Source organism: the organism of the source record quoted next, unplaced genomic scaffold, assembly GCF_019419815.1.
Source record: "Pyrus x bretschneideri cultivar Hongxiangsu unplaced genomic scaffold, Pyrus_bretschneideri_v1 Contig9, whole genome shotgun sequence".
NCBI classification, from domain to species: Eukaryota; Viridiplantae; Streptophyta; class Magnoliopsida; order Rosales; family Rosaceae; genus Pyrus; species Pyrus x bretschneideri.
This window is the reverse complement of record NW_025999831.1, coordinates 20,797-40,115: the sequence shown is the minus strand read 5'-3', so window position 1 is coordinate 40,115 and position 19,319 is coordinate 20,797. Positions and strand designations below refer to the sequence as shown.

Here is a 19,319-nt window from a genome sequence, read left to right as displayed (position 1 = left end):
TACCCACTGAAAGCTAATATAACAAAGATTTGTTGAAAAGATATATTGTCAAAGATCCAATGGGTTCGAAATCTGTCCTAATTTCCATTCTTGTGATTCTTCTTCCTACACTGTCCATGGCAAAAGAGTTTGTCGTCTGAGATACACACATTGTGAAAGTACATTGTGATTATTTTTTACGGAAAGTGGCGATGATGAGTATAAAAACATATATCCAACTAATTCTGCTTTATACCTAACATTCGAGAGGTTCTTGAGTAAGGAAACTGGGTTAGAGGATTGTGAAAGGAGGAGAAACCAAAAATGGGTCAGTGTAGCATGACAAATTAGAGAGATTAGAGTATAAGTTGTGTTTTTTGTGTCTAGATCTGCACGGACACATGATCTGGTTGTCGGATTCCAGAATTTCTCGTAACATTAGCAGTCCCATAGGTTAAGTGAATATGGACGCAAATAAAAGAGAAGAATAGGAATGAGCTCATTTGTATACACATGAGTAAGTTCAATCTTAACACACCCTAGAACAAATTCAAATTACAAGTGACTTTTAATTAATGCTTCTCAGCAACATGCGTAGATGGCAAGTGTTACAGGATTACATAACCTCCAACAGCCACGCCCACAGCAACAAGTGCAATTGATCCGAGGATTCCTCTTTTGCTGATTTTCAGCCCGAAAAGCTTACCGTTGTATACAAATAGCTCAGACTTGTCGTCGGAATTGGAAATCATCAATGGTTCCCTTTTTGGCAGTCTTATGGTAAGGACACCATTGCCAAAACTTGCATGAATATCCCTAGTGTTATAAACATTGCAAGGAAGTTTGAATTTTTGGCGGAAGCGGCTCCATCTACTTCCACACTTAGGACGTTGGCCTTCAATCTTTATTGATCCCTTGTTGTCGTTCAAGAATAGCTTGAATTGTTCCATCTTGAAACCTACCAACAAAACAAAAAAGAAAAGAAAATATGTAAAAAAAAAATCACAAAGCAAAGAACATGAAAAAGAAGAATACCATGGAGAGGTATCTGGTAAATGTCGAATCGTTCCTCTTTTAGGAACTTGCAATAAGGCATAAAATCCTCGTAAGAACGTATAATGTTCACTTTCTCGATCTTCTTGTATAGCTTGCTTGAGAGAGTAATCTGCTCAGCCTTCAGATCATAAAGTTGTTCCTCCAGTTTCTGGATCTCGGCAGCTATCACTATTATCCAATCCTTCATGGCCAAGCCCTCCTCCACCAGCTGCTGCAGATTAGTGGAGGTCCGAGTGTGCTTCTCCTTGTAGCATCTCACCCTGTTGGCTTGCCTTTCGGCTTTAAGATGTTGATCCCTCAAGGCCCTTAGATTTTCAAAGAAGGAAATGAAGGACTCATATTGCACCTTAGTCATCTGCTGGGTTTGGTATAATTCAGTGAGAGCTCTCTCAGCATCTTGAAGAGCCTTAAGGCTAAATGAGGCAGAAAAGTCCTTCTGCATAAATTCTTTGAAGATCCTGCGCTGATCTTGAAGATGTTGAGGCTCAGAAGGACGCCTTGGGGATCGTAACTTCATCCTAATTTGCCCGAACTCTCTAACTAGTTCAGGCAAAGAGGTCGTGGCTGGAAGAGAAGCCATAAGAGAAGGCATCACGCCAGCGCCACCAGAAGCAGCAGCAGCAGTGGCAACCTCAGTAGGAACAGAATGAGAGGATTCAGCAACAGGCTGAGAAAACCTGCTCGAGCCCTCACCAGTGGCCTGTTAAAACGCAGAGAAGACAAATTAATGGAGCAATATTGACCCGAATTAGGAAAAGACAAGATTGCGAGTATGTTTGTACCTAAGAAGGGCCTTGTACTTTGGGAGAAGGATGTGTTGATGTAGCTGGTCTAGGTTGGGACCTCCCCTCGGGCTCAGAATCAGAAGATTCTACAACAAAAGATCTTGGCCGACGAAGAGAAGATCTTGCTCGACATGGTCTTTGCTTCTGACTCATATTCACCGTTGGAATCCATGTGATAATCAGTCAGCTAGCTGCTTTTCTAGGTTTTTGGCTCTGTCATAGGCATATAAAATATGTAGCTTGATCATTTACAGGTTTCTTGTAGGCTTGGTCAATCTACAAAAATCCAGAATTTTCTTTAGTTTGTCTAACATCCTAACCCTTATATCTTGCTTAATTTCTGTCTTTGCATTTCTTTAAAACAAGGCATGCACAGAATCTTAGCTAGTTGATGCCTTTCTAACTTTTTTTTAGTTCAATAAAAGTGTATTCAGCTTCAAGGGAGCTGACGATTGGATCGATCATTATTTCCAATGTGTACGTATTTACAATCCTAAGCATCTATGTCCGTTAGAATGGTACATATACCCATCATTGCCACATCAAATGGTACATTAATGTGGTCTCTCTAATATTTTCCTCATAAGAAGCTTATTTTTGTGACATTTTTGCCCCGCATTGTAAGCATCTTAAAATTCCGCATTGTAAGCATCTTAAAATTCTTGCACATGTTCATGCCGACAAGACTATGTTGAGGCTAAGTTCTTACCCCGCGTAAAGCAACCACAAACCTTAATCGTGAGAACTATTCATTGACATATCACTTGAAGCAACCACAATTAAATTCACCGCCTCTAACCAAGAAAGTATTATGGGTTGGAAGAAGGAGCAACTGAGAAAAACATGACCTCTAATATCCAAAGGTCGTTGTTAGAAGTTGATCAAGTCAAGAATAAACCAAAACATCATTTCCCAAGCTCATTCGTTTCCTTCTCTAAGACTATACACGTGAAAGCATAAATTATAATAAGCCGACCAAATATACTTTTAATGTTAACACAATATGGTAAGCCGACCGTAGTCGGTCTTCAAATTTGCCTCTACTTCAAGGCTTTGGATGAACTTTACAACAAAAACTATATTATAAATAGATCCTCAGCATACCGCAGTGGTATCATCAGTATACCCACTGAAAGCTAATATAACAAAGATTTGTTGACAAGATATATTGTCAAAGAGCCAATGGGTTCGAAATTTGTCACCCTAATTTCCATTCTTGTGCTTCTTCTTCCTACACTGTCCATGGCAAAAGAGTTCGTCGTCGGAGATACACACATTGTGAAAGTACATTGTGATTATTTTTTACGGAAAGTAGCAATGATGAGTATAAAAACATATAGCCGACTTATTCTGCTTTTTACCTAACATTCGAGAGGTTATTGGGTAAGGAAACTGGGTTAGAGGATTGTGAAAGGGGGAGAGACAAAAAATGGGTCGGTGTAGCATGACAAATCAGAGAGACTAGAGTAAGTTGTGTTTTTTGTATCTGGATCTGCACGGACACATGATCTGGTTGTCGGACTTTAGAATTTCTCGTAACATTAGCAGTCCCATAGGTTAATTGAATATGGGCACAAATAAAAGAGAAGAATAGGAATGAGCGCATTTGTATACACATGAGTAAGTTCAATCTTAACAAACCTTAGAACAAATTCAAACTACAAGTGACTTTTAATTAATGCTTCTCAGCAACATGCGTAGATGGCAAGTGTTTTTGGATTACATAACCTCCAACAGCCAAGCCCACAGCAACAAGTGCAATTGATCCGAGGATTCCTCTTTTGCTGATTTTCAGCCTGAAAAGCTTGCCGTTGTAGACAAATAGATCAGACTTGTCATCGGAATTCGAAATCATCAATGGTTCCCTTTTTGGCAGTCTTATGGTAAGGACACCATTGCCAAAACTTGCATGAATATCCTTAGTGTTATAAACATTGCAAGGAAGTTTGAATTTTTGGCGGAAGCGGCTCCATCTACTTCCACCCTTAGGACGTTGGCCTTCAATCTTTATTGTTCCTTTGTTGTCGTTCACAAATAGCTTGAATTGTTCCATCTTGAAACCTACCAACAAAAAAAAAAAGGAAAAGAAAATATGTAAAAAAAAATCACAAAACAAAGAACATGAAAAAGGAGAATACCATGGAGAGGAATCTGGTAAATGTCGAATCGTTCCTCTTTTAGGAACTTGCAATAAGGCATAAAATCCTCGTAAGAACGTATAATGTTAACCAGTTCACCGTTGGAATCCATGTGATAATCAGTCAGCTAGCTGCTTTTCTAGGTTTTTGGCTCTGTCATAGGCATACAAAATATATAGCTTGATCAGTTACAGGTTTCTTGTAGGCTTGGTCGATCTACAAAAATCAAGAATGTTCTTCACTTTGTCTAACATCCTAACCTTTATATCTTGCTTAATTTCTGTCTTTGCATTTCTTTAAAACAAGGCATGCACAGAATCTTAGCCAGCTGATGCCTTTCTAACTTTTTTGTAGTTCAATAGAAGTGTATTCAGCTTCAAGGGAGCTGACAATTGGATCGATCATTATTTCCAATGTGTACGTATTTGCAATCCTAAGCATGTATGTCCGTTCATTACAGGCTCTATTTATAAAATTCCTCCTTAAGACTTTTTTGGTATATACGAGACTTTGGCTGCAAAGGTATATGCTCTCAAACGCTAGCTACATGCCCCTTGCTCTCCTTAGTAATACATAGATGAAAAGATAATCGCGGTTTGTTACCATAAATTCTCAGTGTGGGTACAAATGGAGTCAACACCACCAAGTGATGCATAGCATAGCGGAGCCAAAGACCTAGCTAATTCTATTTTTAAACTTCCCCCTTTGTTCTAAATTCTCATATAATTATTTGAACAAGATAAAAGTATAGTTTTTATTTCACAACAAATGAGCAAATACCACTGCAAGAAAAATGAGCAACAGTTACCAAGATTAGTAGTTGTTTGATTGGTTTTGGTGGCGTAAAAATGATGTTATTAATGAAAGATATGTGGCAAAAGCTAAAAAGTACGTAATAGCACACCACAATAGTGATGCATTTTTTTCGGGTAAAATCTTAAAGTCAATCTAACTCTAGCATTGTTATCAATGAGAAGTGACAATGAGGTAGCTTTATTTAAAAAAAAAAAAAATTACAATCAATCAAGGAGGACATAGAGCCTAACTTGGCCATGGTACCAGCCATAACAAAACAAACCCTCCAATAACTAATATAAGATATAACAAGACCAACAAAAAATAACTTATCTAAATGATAATATGGAAGCCTTACATAATCGTGATGATAATATGGCAATACGAAAGCAAAAAGAGAATCTCACCAAACAAGACCAGTAAAATATACTTCTTTTTACCATTGACTACCTTTTTCTCGTTGGTAACACATTATTATCCCGACAACATTGACTAATTAGTCTTTATTGGTTCTTTTTGCTTTGGTTAATAATCATATCTGGTTCCCGGTTTCATTTATTTTTTTATTTTTTATTATTTTGATCACGAAGACAGCTTTCATTACAATAAAAAATAGTACATGGCCCAAAAAGGACCGGGCAAACAACTACAGGAAAAGTATAAGGCCCAAACAAAATGAGAGCATCAACCCAAGATACAATCGGAGGCTCACACAAGCTTAGGCTCGAAGGCAACAGAAAGCAGACAATAAAAAACACTAATCTCCAGCAGCAAAGATCACATTGCCATGGCTGTCACATCCTCGGAGGAAGCCAAACTCCGAATTGAGAAAGTAGACACCAGATCCAAGTCCCCTTCACAAACCCCTACAAATATATACAAAGAAAGTAACATATGGGAAGAAGGTGAGGCTAAGGGGTATGTAAAATACCCAACACTTAGCCTCAATGGAGATCCAACATGCTAGTTGGGGGAAGGGAAGTGAGAGAGGAGGAAGTAAATCTGATATCCAATTTCTGATCAGAACCTACCGATCTAAGCACATGGTGGGATGGGGATGAAGTATCATAGCTAGGGAGGATGGAGGAAGGGAAATAAAACAGGTGAAAAAACGCTTGGATAGTTGAGACTCAGCTCAAGAAAAACTGAGATTAAACTCAAGGGAGAACCGAGAATTAAAAAGGAATGGAGAACACTGGAAAAGATAAAGGAAGAGGAGGAGGGAAGCAGGGAAGGGGAAGACATATGAGATGAGGGGAAGGAAAAGAGGGAAAGTGCGAAGGAAAGAGAACCTAAGAAAAATCAGGAGGAAAATGAGAAGGAGGAAAAGAAGAAAAGAATGAAGGGAGGATGCCTCCTAAGCCAAAGGCTAGGGCCGGCAACGAAGTTGCTGGGGTTCTTTCACATAGAGAATTTTAGGGACATAGAAAAGGGGAGACTTTTTAGAGAGAAGAGAAATTCATTACTACCCATTTACTTTCACATTTTGGTGGAGTGGTTCTTGATCTCTATTTGCTCAGTTTATCGTTTTACGATTTAACAAAACGTATTTCTACATATTTTAATCTTCATTATTTGATTTTCACACTTATATCATCTCCAACACTTGAGTTAAAACTTAAAAATTTTAAAAAATTTAGGTTTTAACCTAGAAACAGTTTTTCTCCTCCAACTTTTATGGGTTAAATTTTTAGCCCGAAATTATTAAAGAACGAATTTAGGATAATTTTTTTCTTAAAGTAAATTTAAAAAAAAATGTGTAGACTATCCTAATTAAATTTTAAGGAAAGCTAATGAAAATGGTTTGAAAACTTTTAGTTTTAACGATAAGGACAGAATAAAGGGTAAAGTGAATAGTACTATGATTGACTTTTTAGTGCAAAAATATGGTTTTCCATTAAAGTGAACAATACCAGAAGTTTTTCGTTAAAGTTCCCTAAATTTTATGAACATTTTAACCTAAAAATATTTAGATTCCGATAAATATTGAAAAATCACTAAACCGATTTCATAAAACTCGTGAAACACTATGAAATAATATGAAACACACATAAAAAAAATTAATTACTTTAGCCAATGTATTTAAATTTGGACCGTTATGTATCTTTTTTTTTTTTATCGTTAGATTTGATCATATTAGATTTTAACTGTTGAATTCATAAATTTTGGTTCTCACTGCTCTACATATAAATCCAAACCTTGACATGACTATATATAGCCCTCATAGTTGATCTATCAAGAATTTTAGTTTATCCAATTTTATTTGACTTCTATATATTCCTAATTTCATGAATTAAACTTGCCACGCCATCCATCTTGGAGTAAGACTTGAATTGTGATTCAATTATAACAACATATTACCACTTCTTTAACTTCTTGGGTCATCCTTTATATATTGGAAGAAGCTTCAATTAGTTCTACCAAACAAGCCCCAAATTCTTTCCGGTAATTGAGATTAGTCTCTGATTGTTTGATAATCCTCTATATATTTGATGAAGCTTCAGCTAGCTTTTACCAGATAACCCCTGATTTCTTTATGGTAATAGAACTTCGTCTCTAATTGTTTATTGTCTGATAAGATTATTATAATATTTGGGTTGTTGGATATGTTGGGTTTGAATTGAGTTTTTGTTTTCATTTTTCAGAGTGACGGATTTTTGAATGAAATGCACTCAACCATGAATTCCAATGGGGGTGGCTGAAGCAGCTGCCGGATATGACAAATGGCAGCCAAGGTTCCCTAAATTGCCCATCCCTTTAGTTTTATGAAGTACGACAATTTGATATAAATATATATATATATATATATATATATGTATATGTATATAGAGAACTTACATCTCTTGACAAATTGTGTGCTAGATAGTTTTTCACGTACTTGATCAAAATAAAGTTTATCATGTTATTCTGTCCAACTATTGATTTGTAACAACATTATGTAAATACTTTTTATAATACATTTAGTCCTGTATTGAAGACTTATATACAATACTTATATTTCGTTTGACATTCCGCGGCAACACGCTGGCTAAATCCCTAGTTAATACTAAGATTAGGGTAAAATATATAGTAACATATTGACTCATCTTTACATAAGCCCTAAATTAACAAGTTTACATCTTTAGCCAAGGCAGCTATCATAGAATGATAAGTCTGCATGATGGTAAAAATGCGACCTGGCTCTTCTAAAGCTATATTGTTGTTGGCTAGCTGGGTTTCAGACTCCTCCACTTCGTGGTTTACTTTCTTCACTTTCTCGAGCTTCTTGTATAGCTTGCTCGAGAGAGTCATCTGCTCAGCCTTTAGAGCAGAAAGTTGTTCCTCCAATTTCTGGATCTCGACAGCTACCACTATTATCCGATCCTCCATGGACGAGCCCTCATCCACCAACTGCTGCAGAGCAGTGGAGGTCCGAGTGTGCTTCTCCTTGTAGCACCTCACCCTGTTGGCTTGCCTCTCGGCCTTAAGATGTTGATCCCTCAAGGCCCTGAGATTTTCAAAAAAGGAAACGAAGGACTCATATTGCACCTTAGTCATCTGCTGGGCTTGGTATAATTTAGTGAGAGCTATCTCAACGTCTTGAAGAGCCTTAAGGCTAAAGAAGGCAGAAAAGTCCCTCTGCATCCATTCTCTGAAGATCATGCGCTGATCTTGAAGATGTTGAGGCTCAGAAGGGCGCCTTGTGGATCTTAGCTTTGTCATAATTTGCCTGAACTCTCTAACTAGTTCAGGCAAATAGGTTGTGGCTGGAAGAAAAACCAAAGGAGGAGGCATCACACCAGCGCAACAAGAAGTAGCAACAGCAGTGGCAACCTCAGCAGGAACAGAATCAAAAGATCTTGACTGACGAAGAGCCATGGTCTCAGCTTCTGTCTCATATTCACCATTGGAATCCATGTGAAAATCAGTTAGCTAGCTGCTTTTCTAGGTTTTTGGCTCTATCATAGGCATATAAAATATATAGCTTGATCATTTACAGGTTTCTTGTAAGCTTGGTCGATCTACAAAAATCGAGAATGTTCTTACTTTGTCTAACATCCTAACCTTTATACCTTGCTTAATTTATGTCTTTGCATTTCTTTAAAACAAGGCATGCACATATTCTTAGCTAGCTGATGCCTTTCTAACCTTTTTGTAGTTCAATATAAGTATATTCAGCTTCAAGGGAGCTGACGATTTGATCGGTCATTATTTTCAAATGTTTACGTATTTGCAATCCTAAGCATGTATGTTCGTTAAATACAGGCTCTGTTTCTAAACTTCTTCTTAAGACTTTTTTGGTATGTACAAGACTCTGGCTGCAAAGGTATATGCTCTCAAACGCTAGCTACAAGACCCTTGCTCTCCTTAGTAATACATAGATGAAAAGATAGTCGCGGTTTGTTACAATAAATTCTCAGTGTGGGTACAAATGCAGTCAACGCCACCAAGTGATGCATAGCATAGCGGAGCCAATGACATAGCTGATTCTATTTTTAAACTTCCCCCTTGTTCTAAATTCTCATATAATTATTTGAACAAGATAAAAATATAGTTTTTATTTCACAACAAATGAGCAAATATCACTACAAGAAAAATGAGCAACAGTTACCAAGATTAATAGTTGTTTGATTTTTTTTGGTGGCGTAAAAATGATGTTATTAATGAAAGATATGTGGCAAAAGTACGTAATAGCACACCACAATAGTGACTAATGCATTTTTTCGGGTAAAATCCTAAAGTCAATCCAACTCTAGCATTGCTATCATGAGAAGTGACAATAAGAAAGCTTTATTTTAAAAAAAAATTACAATCAGTCAATGAGGACATAAGGCCTAACCTAGCCATAACAAAGCAAACCCTCCAATAACTAATATAAAATATAACAAGATCAACAAAAAATAACTTATCTAAAATGATAGTATGTAAACCTTACATAATCGCAATGATAATATGGCAATACGAAATCAAAAATAGAATCTCACCAAACAAGACCAGTACAATATAACTTTTTTTTTTTTTTTTTTTTTTAACCATTGACTACCTTTTTCTCGTTGGTAACACATTATTATCCCGACAACATCAACCAATTAGTCTTTATTTGTTCTTTTTGTTTTGGTCAATAACCATTTCTGGTTCATGGTTTCATTTATTTATTTTATCATGAAGACAATTTTCATTACAATAAAAACTAGTACAGGGCCCAAAAAGGACCGGGCAAACAACTACAGGAAAAGTAAAAGGCCCAAACAAAATGATAGCAACAACCTAAGATACAATGGGAGGCCCACACAAGCTTAGGCCCGAAGGCAGAATAAAACAGACAATAAAAAACACTAATCTCTAACAGCAAAGACCACATTGCTGCCCCCGTCACATCCTAGGAGGAAGACAAACTCCGAACTGAGAAAGTAGACACTAGATCCAAGTTCCCTTCACGAACCCCTACAAATGTATACAAACAAAGTAACATATGGGAAGAAGGTAAGGCTAAGGGGTATGTAAAATACCCAACACTTGGCCTCAATGGAGATCCAACATGCTGGTTGAGGAAGGGAAGTGAGAGATAAGGAAGTAGATATGATATCCAATTTCTGATCAGAGCCTGCTGATCCAAGCACATGGTGGGATGGGGATGAAGTATCACAGCTAGGCATGATGAAGGAAGGGAAATAAAAGACAGAAAGAAGTAAAAGCAGGCGAAAAAACACTAAATATGGGGCAAGAAGCCCGAATACTTGAGACTCGGCTCAAGGAAAACTGAGATTAAACTCAAGGGAGAATTGAGAATTAAAAAGGAAGGGAGAAAACTGGAAAAGTTGAAGGAAGAGCAAATTGAAAGCAGGGAGGGAGAGGAGTAGAGGAGATGAGGGAAAAGAAAAGAGGGAAAGTGCAAAGGAAAGAGAATCTAAGAAAACTTAGGAGGAAAATGAGAAGAGGGAGGAAAAGAAGAAAAGAAAGAAGGGAGGATGCCTCCGACACCTAAGCCAAAGGCTAGGGCCGGTAGCAAAGTTGCTGGTATTCTTTCACATAGAGAATTTTAGAGAGAGAAAAGGGGAGACTTTTTAGAGGGAAGGGAAATTCAATTACGACCCATTTACTTTCACATTTTGGTGGAGCGGTTCGTGGCCTTTATTTACTTGGTTTTTCGTTTTACGATTTAACAAAACTTCTTTCTACATATTTTAATCTTCATTATTTGTTTTTCACACTTAGACCATCTCTAATTCTTTAGTTAAAACTTAAAAATTTTAACCCCAAAAATTTAGGTTTTAACCCAGAAATAGTTTTTCTCCTCCAACTCTTCTCGGTTAAATTTTTAGCCTGAGATTATTAAAGAATGAATTTAGGATAATTTTTTTCTTAAAGTAAATTTAAAAAAAAATATATATATATATATGTGTGTGTGTGTGTGTGTGTGTGTGTGTGTGTGTGTGGGCTATCCTAATTAAATTTTATGAACTTTTCAACCTAAAAATATTTAGATTCCGATAAATATTGCAAAATCACTAAATCGATACCATGAAACTTGTGAAACACTATGAAAGAATATAAAACACACATAAATTTTTTTTTAATTACTTTAGCCATTGGATTTAAATTTGGACCGTTATATCTTTCTTTTTTTACCGTTAGATTTGATCATATTAGATTTTAGCTGTTGAATTCAATGAATTTATAAATTTAAAACTAAAAAAAAAAAAAAATACACATATAATGGTTGGCCAGCCCCACTAACCCAAGGAAATTCTTGGCTAAATTTGCCCCACAAAAGAGTTTTGGGTTAAAACTCATATTTGTCCCAAAGGTTGGAGCAAGTTAGGGTAAGTTTAGAACCTAAAATTTGAGTTTTACTCTAAGAGTTGGAGATGGTCTTAGGCTTCACTATTTCTCCCCAACCATGCCCCCCTTCATGGTTTCAATGTCTTTTTATTCATACCGTTCCTACTATTGAGACTTGGGAGTGAGAATCTCACATCAGGAAAGAAACATATCTTGCTTGTGTTTATAAGTAGTTGTGCTAATTCCCACATTATTGATTGGTTTTTGGTAGAACATCAATTTTCTTCATGGTATAAGAGCAGGTTATCCCGTATGTGAGGCTTAACAGGCACACGTACTCCACGTCACTCAATTATGAGTATGAATCACACATCAGAAAAAGAATAAACCTCACATGTTCTTATAAATAATTAAATTACTCATCATATTATCAATTAGTTGGTATAGGCTAAATTTTGATTGCACTCCTTTAGTTGGTATTAGGCCAAATCAGTTCCGAATGCAACCTGCAATAAAAAACCTAATTAGATAAGTAAATAAAAATAACAAGAATTAAAAATTGCATTTTTTTTCATTTATTTATTTATTTTTATTTTGATATTTTGTTTCGTTGTGTTTTTGTAATTGAAATAAAAGCTAGAAAATAAAAATAAAAGAGTTAGAAAAATTAGGTTGCTTCCCAATAAACACTTTGGTTAGTGTCCATAGCTAGACAAAGCGGAAGATTGGTAATCACATTACTTATTCTTTTAGAGTCAACCAATCTTTAACAACATCAAAGGTAAATTTTAGGTAATGAGTAACTTGATGTGTATTGACTGCGTATTTAAATGCTATGGTTGAGTCCTTAATATACACCATTCTATGAGAATGAATCTTTGTAATGAAATAAGGTTCATTCCAACAATGTTTTGATATCCGTCGAATTGACTTCAATCTTGTATTTAATACCCACAATTTGTGCACTGGTTGAATTTGTTTGTGAGGAAATTGGCTGCCACAAAACGTCTTCTTTTCGTATGCCTTAGCCTGCTTGTAGGATTAGCCCTGATGGTCTTTAAATTTGAAGAGCTGCATTGCTAGAATGTCCAATTCAGCAACAAAAATTGTATCAGTAGTCATCTGCTATGTATCTAGATTCTTGAGTGTGTCCAAAAGATGACCATTTAATTTTCCAGATTCTGAATTTGTGTGAACATCCCTCTCCAACACATCTATTCCCGTGCTTTTCTGCAGTCTTTGTGGGAAAAATTCTGACAGCACATGAACTTGGGTTGCCGTAGATTCTGGGAGGATTTCAGGATCAGCATATATTGTTTCCTCCCTTGGAAGTGAATAGCTTGCAGGTGGCTTTTCCGTTTCTGCACCAATTTCCTCTTAATCATACAGCTTTTCTCATAGTTTAAAGCTTAAATTTGAAATCCTTGATTAGTTCTTTCAATGTACAACTCAGAGAGCTCTTGTGGCACATTAGGTTGCTCAAAATAGTGCTCAAGATGCTTTTTCAAACTTGAAGTGTAAAACTCTGAATAGGAATTGTTCCAATGCCTTTTTGAGTCGATTCTCATATTGATATGCTTTTGGACAAACTCAGGAAAATATTCTTTTTTACGGCACTCCAAAAGATCATGAGTCTTCAAATAGCAAATGGCACATAGTGTAGGTTTAAATCCATAAAAACCTATCTGCTAAAGAAACTCATAACGGCAACCCTCCTGGCGGTAGCTCCATCATTGAATTGCTCTCTAAAAGGATGAAAATAAAATCAACAAGTAAATAAAAAAACACAAGGATGAAAATAAAATCAACAAGTAAATAAAAAGACACACACACACACACACAAATAATTAACTAAGAATATGATAAACACAAATTATTTAAAACAATCTCCGGTGACAGCGCCAATTTCTTGATAGAATTTTTATTACCTACAAAAAGGTTAAAAATCACACAAAAATACTTGCAAAAGAACATAGTAGTTGTAGTATAAACAGCTCAAGCAAGGTCGTTTTCCACATGGATTGAATTAATAATTTGTATTTAAAACAAACTCTTAATTAATTATTTAAAACAAAGTTTGGAAATGTTGATTTTAGAATTTAAAATTATAAAAATGAATTTAATAAAAAAACAAATTAAGAAATCAATTTAAATAAAATCAATTCAAAGGGATACTATTTGTAAAAGCACTAGGGTTCCGCCGCCACCTTAACAATTCTACGTAGTTCTTCTAATTACTTATGAACTACCCATGCATGTTTTGAAGGTTAGGTTTTCCTAATTTATATCCTACTTAGAACCTCCGACATAGAACGTATATCTAGCATATAACCCGTCCGGACGTTTGGATCAAATATGAACATGAAAGACTCATTAAGTTTTATGAAAACCTTTTGAAAAATCATGCAACCCTTAAGACGTGGTGTTCATCTTAAGTAAAATTACAATTATTAACCACAAGAAACCAGGGTCAATTTCAGGAAACCTTTCGACCAAAATTGCATCAAATTACTTTTCTAAATATCATAATGGTCGCGAATCACTAAGACACTTTGATAGTTTAATCACGATAATTAATAATTCAAAACATACATACATAATATCATAAGTAAATTGAAAAGAAACTACATATTCTTGCTAAGGCTTATGACCTTGCCCTAGCAAAAGAAATTAGCTATGAACAACCATAAAACAAAATATTATTAAAAATATGTAAAGAAAACACCTTGAAAATAAACTTGAATTGTCAAAGGCTTTCTAAAGTAGTGCGTCTCCTCCCCTCTTTCTAATGGTTAAATATCATTATTTATACTACTACAAAATAAAGCCCTAAAAGATCTAAGAATAAAACTAGGAAACATAATAAATTAATAAAACAACAAATAAAAGGTTTCCTATTAAAAATGAAATTCGGACTTCTCAGAAAATCAAACTTTTGACTGACCAAATCAACTCCGATTTGGCCTCAATAAAACTCTTTTGAAAGCTAAAGGCGTCCCCTACAAATCCTCAAAAGGAATGTTCCTCAAAATATGTCATCGTGACCTCTAAAATACCCAAAATGTTCAAAAACGTCAATTTGAAAAAGTTGTGTGCTGGGCATTTATTTTCATGGGAAAATTTGAAATAGGTCTAATTTTATGGACTACCTTTTGAAATAGGTCCAATTTTTAGTGACTTTTGACTTTTGAAATAGGTCCAATTTTTAGTTACTTTGGACCTATTTCAAAAAACCCCTTTTTTCATTGCCATGGCCAAATAGCTTGGTAGAAAAATCTAAAACTTTGAAAAAATCATCTTAAAAGACTCCGTTGCAACATTCCAGCGTATTTTCTAGATAATACTAAGATTAGGGTAAAATATAAAGTAACATATCGACTCATCAATACATAAGCCTTAAATTAACAAGTTTACATCTTTAGCCAAGGCAGCTATCCTAGAATGATAAGTCTGCATAATGGTAAAAATACAACCCGGCTCTTCTAAAGCTATATTGCTGTTGGCTAGTTGGGTTTCAGACTCCTCCACTTCGTGGTTTACTTTCTTGACTTCCTTTATCTTCTTGTAGAGGTTGCTCGAGAGAGTCATCTGCTCAGCCTTTAGAGCAGAAAGTTGTTCCTCCAGTTCTTGGATCTCAGCAACTACCACTATTATCCGATCCTCCATGGACGAGCCCTCCTCCACCAGTTGTTGCAGAGTAGTGGAGGTCCGAGTGTGCTTCTCCTTGTAGCACCTGACCCTTTTGGCTTGCCTCTCGGCCTTAAGATGTTGATCCCTTAAGGCCCTTAGATTTTCAAAGAAGGAAAGGAAGGACTCATATTGCACCTTAGTCATTTGGTGGGCTTGGTATAATTTAGTGAGCGCTATCTCAGCATCTTGAAGAGCCTTAAGGCTAAAGAAGGCAGAAAAGTCCCTCTGCATCCATTCTCTGAAGATCCTGCGCTGATCTTGAAGATGTTGAGGCTCAGAAGGGCGCCTTGTGGATCTCAGCTTCGTTACAATTTGCCCAAACTCTCTAACTAGTTCAGGCAAAGAGGTCGTGGCTGAAAGAGAAGCCAAAGGAGAAGGCATCACGCCAGGACCATCAAAAGCAGGAGCAGCAGGGGCAGCATGGGCAACATCAGCAGGAATAACAGGAAAGGATTCAGCAACTGCAACATTTTGAGGCCAAGGGATTGGAATCCCTAAAACTCCAGAAGCTTGAGGAAGTCGACGAGACCTGCCCAAGCCATCACTGCTGGCCTATAAAACGCAGAGAAGACAAATTAATGGAGCAATCTTGACCCGAATTAGGAAAAAGACAAGATTGCGAGTATGTTTGTACCTGAGAAAGGCCTTGTGCTTTGGGAGGATGATATGTTGCTGCAGCTGGCCTGGCTTGGGGCCTCCCCTCGGGCTTAGAATCAGAAGATTCTAATTCTTCAAAAGAAGATCTTGCCCGACGAAACACCATGGTCTCTGCTTCTGTCTCATATTCACTATTAGAATCCATGTGAAAATCAGTCAGCTAGCTGCTTTTCTAGGTGTTTGGATCTGTCATAGGCATATAAAATATATAGCTTGATCATTTACAGGTTTCTTGTAGGCTTGGTCGATCTACAAAAATCGAGAATGTTCTTTAGTTTGTCTAACATCCTAACCTTTATATCTTGCTCAATTTCTGTCTTTGCATTTCTTTAAAACAAGGCATGCACAGAATCTTAGCTAGCTGATGCCTTTCTAACTTTTTTTTTGTTAGATTTTTTAAATAATTCAAATTACAAATCATTTTACCTCCTAAAAATTATGGTTGTTAATAGCTATATAGCCATTTCTTGTATTTGTCTATCTTTTGTTTGCTTTTAATTTGCAATATACGTGGGGGATTGTAGGAAACATGTTTTGCAAATTTAAATATTTTTATCCCACAATAATTACGATTATTAAATTGGTTATTTGCAAACCGTTAAATGGGTTTAATTTACATTATTTTCAGTTTTGGTTGGTTACATATCAATCTTATTATTGCTCCCTTTTTCTGCTTTTACTCTTGATTTATGATAAGAAATTTATCGTTCCGTTTTGTTTTGAACAATTAAATTACCTAATTTTTAATATATATTAATAGCCATATAATTATAATATTTAGTTTTACGAAAATATGTTACAAAGGAATGACATATATAGCGTGGGCATTTTATGGTACATAGTAGTTTTCCAAAATTTCATATGACCTTTCCTTAATTCCTTGAAGTGTTGATCATTTACAGGTTTCTTGTAGGCTTGGTCGATCTACAAAAAATCGAGAATGTTCTTTACTTTGTCTAACATCCTAACCTTTATATGTTGCTTAATTTCTGTCTTTGCATTTCTTTAAAAAAAGGCATGCACAGAATCTTAGCTAGCCGATGCCTTTCTAACTTTTTTGTAGTTCAATAGAAGTGTATTCAGCTTCAAGGGAGTTGACAATTGGATCGACCATTATTTCCAATGTGTACGTATTTGCAATCCTAAGAATGTATGTCCGTTAAATACAGGCTCCGTTTCTAAACTTCCTCCTTAAGACTTTTTTGGTATTACAAGACACTGGCTGCAAAGGTATATGCTCTCAAACGCTAGCTACAAACCCCTTGCTCTCCTTGGTAATACATAGATGAAACGATAGTTGCGGTTTGTTACAACACATAATCAGTGTGGGTACAAATGGAGTCAACACCACCAAGTGATGCATAGCATAGAAATAGTTAATTCTATTTTTAAACTTTCCCCTTGGTTCTAAATTCTCATAAAATTATTTGAACAAGATAAAAATATTGTTTTTATTTCACAACAAATGGGGAAATACCACTACAAGAAAAATGAGCAACAGTTACCAAGATTAGTAGTTGTTTGATTGTTTTTGGTGGCGTAAAAATGATGTTATTAATGAAAGATATATGGCAAAAGCTAAAACGTACCTAATAGCACACCATAATAGTGACTAATGCATTTTTTTTTCGGGTAAAATCCTAAAGTCAATCCAACTCTAGCATTGCTATCATAAGAAGTGACAATGAAGTTGCTTTATTTATAAAAAAAAATTACAATCAGTCAAGGAGGACATAAAGCCTAACCTGGCCATGGTAGCAACCATAACAAAACAAACCCTCCAATAACTAATATAAGATATAATAAGACCAACAAAAAATAATTTATCTAAAATGATAGTATGGAAACCTTACATAATCACGATGATAATATGACAATATGAAATCAAAAGGAGAATCTCACCAAACAAGACCAGTAAAATATACTTTTTTTACCATTGACTACCTTTTTCTCGTTGGTAACACATTATTATCCCGACAACATTAACCAAAACCAATTAGTCTTTATTGGTTCTTTTTGTTTTGGTTAATACCCATATTTGGTTCATGGTTTCATTTATTTTTATTTTATTTTTATCACGAAGACAATTTTCATTACAATAAAAACTAGTACAGGGCCCAAAAAAGACTGGGCAAATAACTACATGAAAAGTAAAAGGCCCAAACAAAATGATAACAGCAACCCAAGATATAATGGGAGACCCACACAAGTTTAGGCCTGAAGGCAACAGAAAACAGACAATAAAAAAACACTAATCTCCTGCAGCAAAGACCACATTGTCGCCACAGTTACATCCTCGGAGGAAGCCAAACTCCGAACTGAGAAAGTAGACACCAGATCCAAGTCCCCTTCACAAACCCCTGCAAATATATATAAACAAAGTAACATATGGGAAGAAGGTGAGGCTAAGGGGTATGTAAAATACCCAACACTTGGCCTCGATGGAGATCCAACATACTAGTTGGGGTAAGGGAAGTGAGAGAGAGGGAAGTGGATCTAATATCCAATTTCTGATTAGAGCCCGCCGATCCAAACACATGGTGGGATGGGGATGAAGTATCACAGCTAAGGAGGAGGAAGGAAGGGAAATAAAAGACAGAAAGCTATAAAAGCAGGCGAAAAAACGCTGAATAAGAGGCAAGAAGGCCGGATAGTTAAGACTTGGCTCAAGTGAGATTATTCTTTCACATTTTGGTGGAGCAGTGCTTTGCCTCTATTTGCTTAGTTTTTCGTTTTACTATTTAACAAAACTTCTTTCTACATATTTTAATCTTCATTATTTATATTTCACACTTAGACCACATCTTCAACTCTTGAGTTAAAACTTAAAAATTTTAACCCAAAAAACTGAGGGATTAACCCTGAAACAATTTTCTCATCCAACCCTTCTGGGTTGAATTTTTAGCCCGAGATTATTAAAGAATCAATTTAGGATAATTTTTTTTCTTAAAGTAAATTAAAAAAAAAAGAAATTTGTACACTATCCTAATTAAATTTTATGAACATTTTAATGTAAAAATATTTAGATTTCAATAAATATTGAAAAATCACTAAACCGATACCATGAGACTCGTGAAACTCTATGGAAGAATATGAAACACATAAAAATAAAAAAATTAATCACTTTAGCCGTTGGATTTAAATTTGGACCGTTATATCTTTCTTTTTTTTACCGTTGGATTTGATCATATTAGATCTTAGCTGTTGAATTCAATGAATTTATAAATATTAAACTAAAAAAAATACACATATAATGGTGGGCTACCCCCACTAACCAGAGGAAATTCTAGGCTAAATTTGCCTCACAAAAGAGTTTTGGGTTAAAACTCATATTTGCCCCAAGGGTTGGAGCAAGTTGGGGTAAGTTTATAACCTAAAATTTGAGTTTTACTTTAAGGGTTGGAGGTGGTCTTGGGCTTCACTATTTCGCCCCGACAATGACTACCTTAAGTACCAC

The 19,319-nt window shown here is 35.7% G+C and overlaps 3 protein-coding genes across 3 annotated transcripts; all 3 read right to left on the bottom strand.

Moving 5' to 3' along the window:
• Window positions 1–454: 454 nt before the first annotated feature.
• Window positions 455–2,296, bottom strand: LOC103944449. The gene is made up of 3 exons (XM_048576603.1): window positions 1,818–2,296; window positions 1,015–1,735; window positions 455–937 (listed from the first exon to the last, which is right to left on the bottom strand). Exons 2-3 carry the CDS (start codon window positions 1,625–1,627, stop codon window positions 588–590), a joined length of 963 nt encoding a protein of 320 aa, XP_048432560.1. The 5' UTR covers window positions 1,628–1,735; window positions 1,818–2,296; the 3' UTR covers window positions 455–587.
• Window positions 2,297–3,409: 1,113 nt separating this feature from the next.
• Window positions 3,410–4,181, bottom strand: LOC103944384 (inactive protein RESTRICTED TEV MOVEMENT 2). The gene is made up of 2 exons (XM_009354828.3): window positions 3,959–4,181; window positions 3,410–3,881 (listed from the first exon to the last, which is right to left on the bottom strand). Exons 1-2 carry the CDS (start codon window positions 4,068–4,070, stop codon window positions 3,496–3,498), a joined length of 498 nt encoding a protein of 165 aa, XP_009353103.1. The 5' UTR covers window positions 4,071–4,181; the 3' UTR covers window positions 3,410–3,495.
• A 10,689-nt stretch (window positions 4,182–14,870) lies between these two features.
• On the bottom strand, window positions 14,871–16,151 carry LOC108867029. The gene is made up of 2 exons (XM_018646736.2): window positions 15,840–16,151; window positions 14,871–15,757 (listed from the first exon to the last, which is right to left on the bottom strand). The coding sequence occupies exons 1-2, from the start codon at window positions 16,005–16,007 to the stop codon at window positions 14,912–14,914; spliced, it is 1,014 nt and encodes a 337-aa protein (XP_018502252.1). The 5' UTR covers window positions 16,008–16,151; the 3' UTR covers window positions 14,871–14,911.
• Between the last annotated feature and the right edge of the window lie 3,168 nt (window positions 16,152–19,319).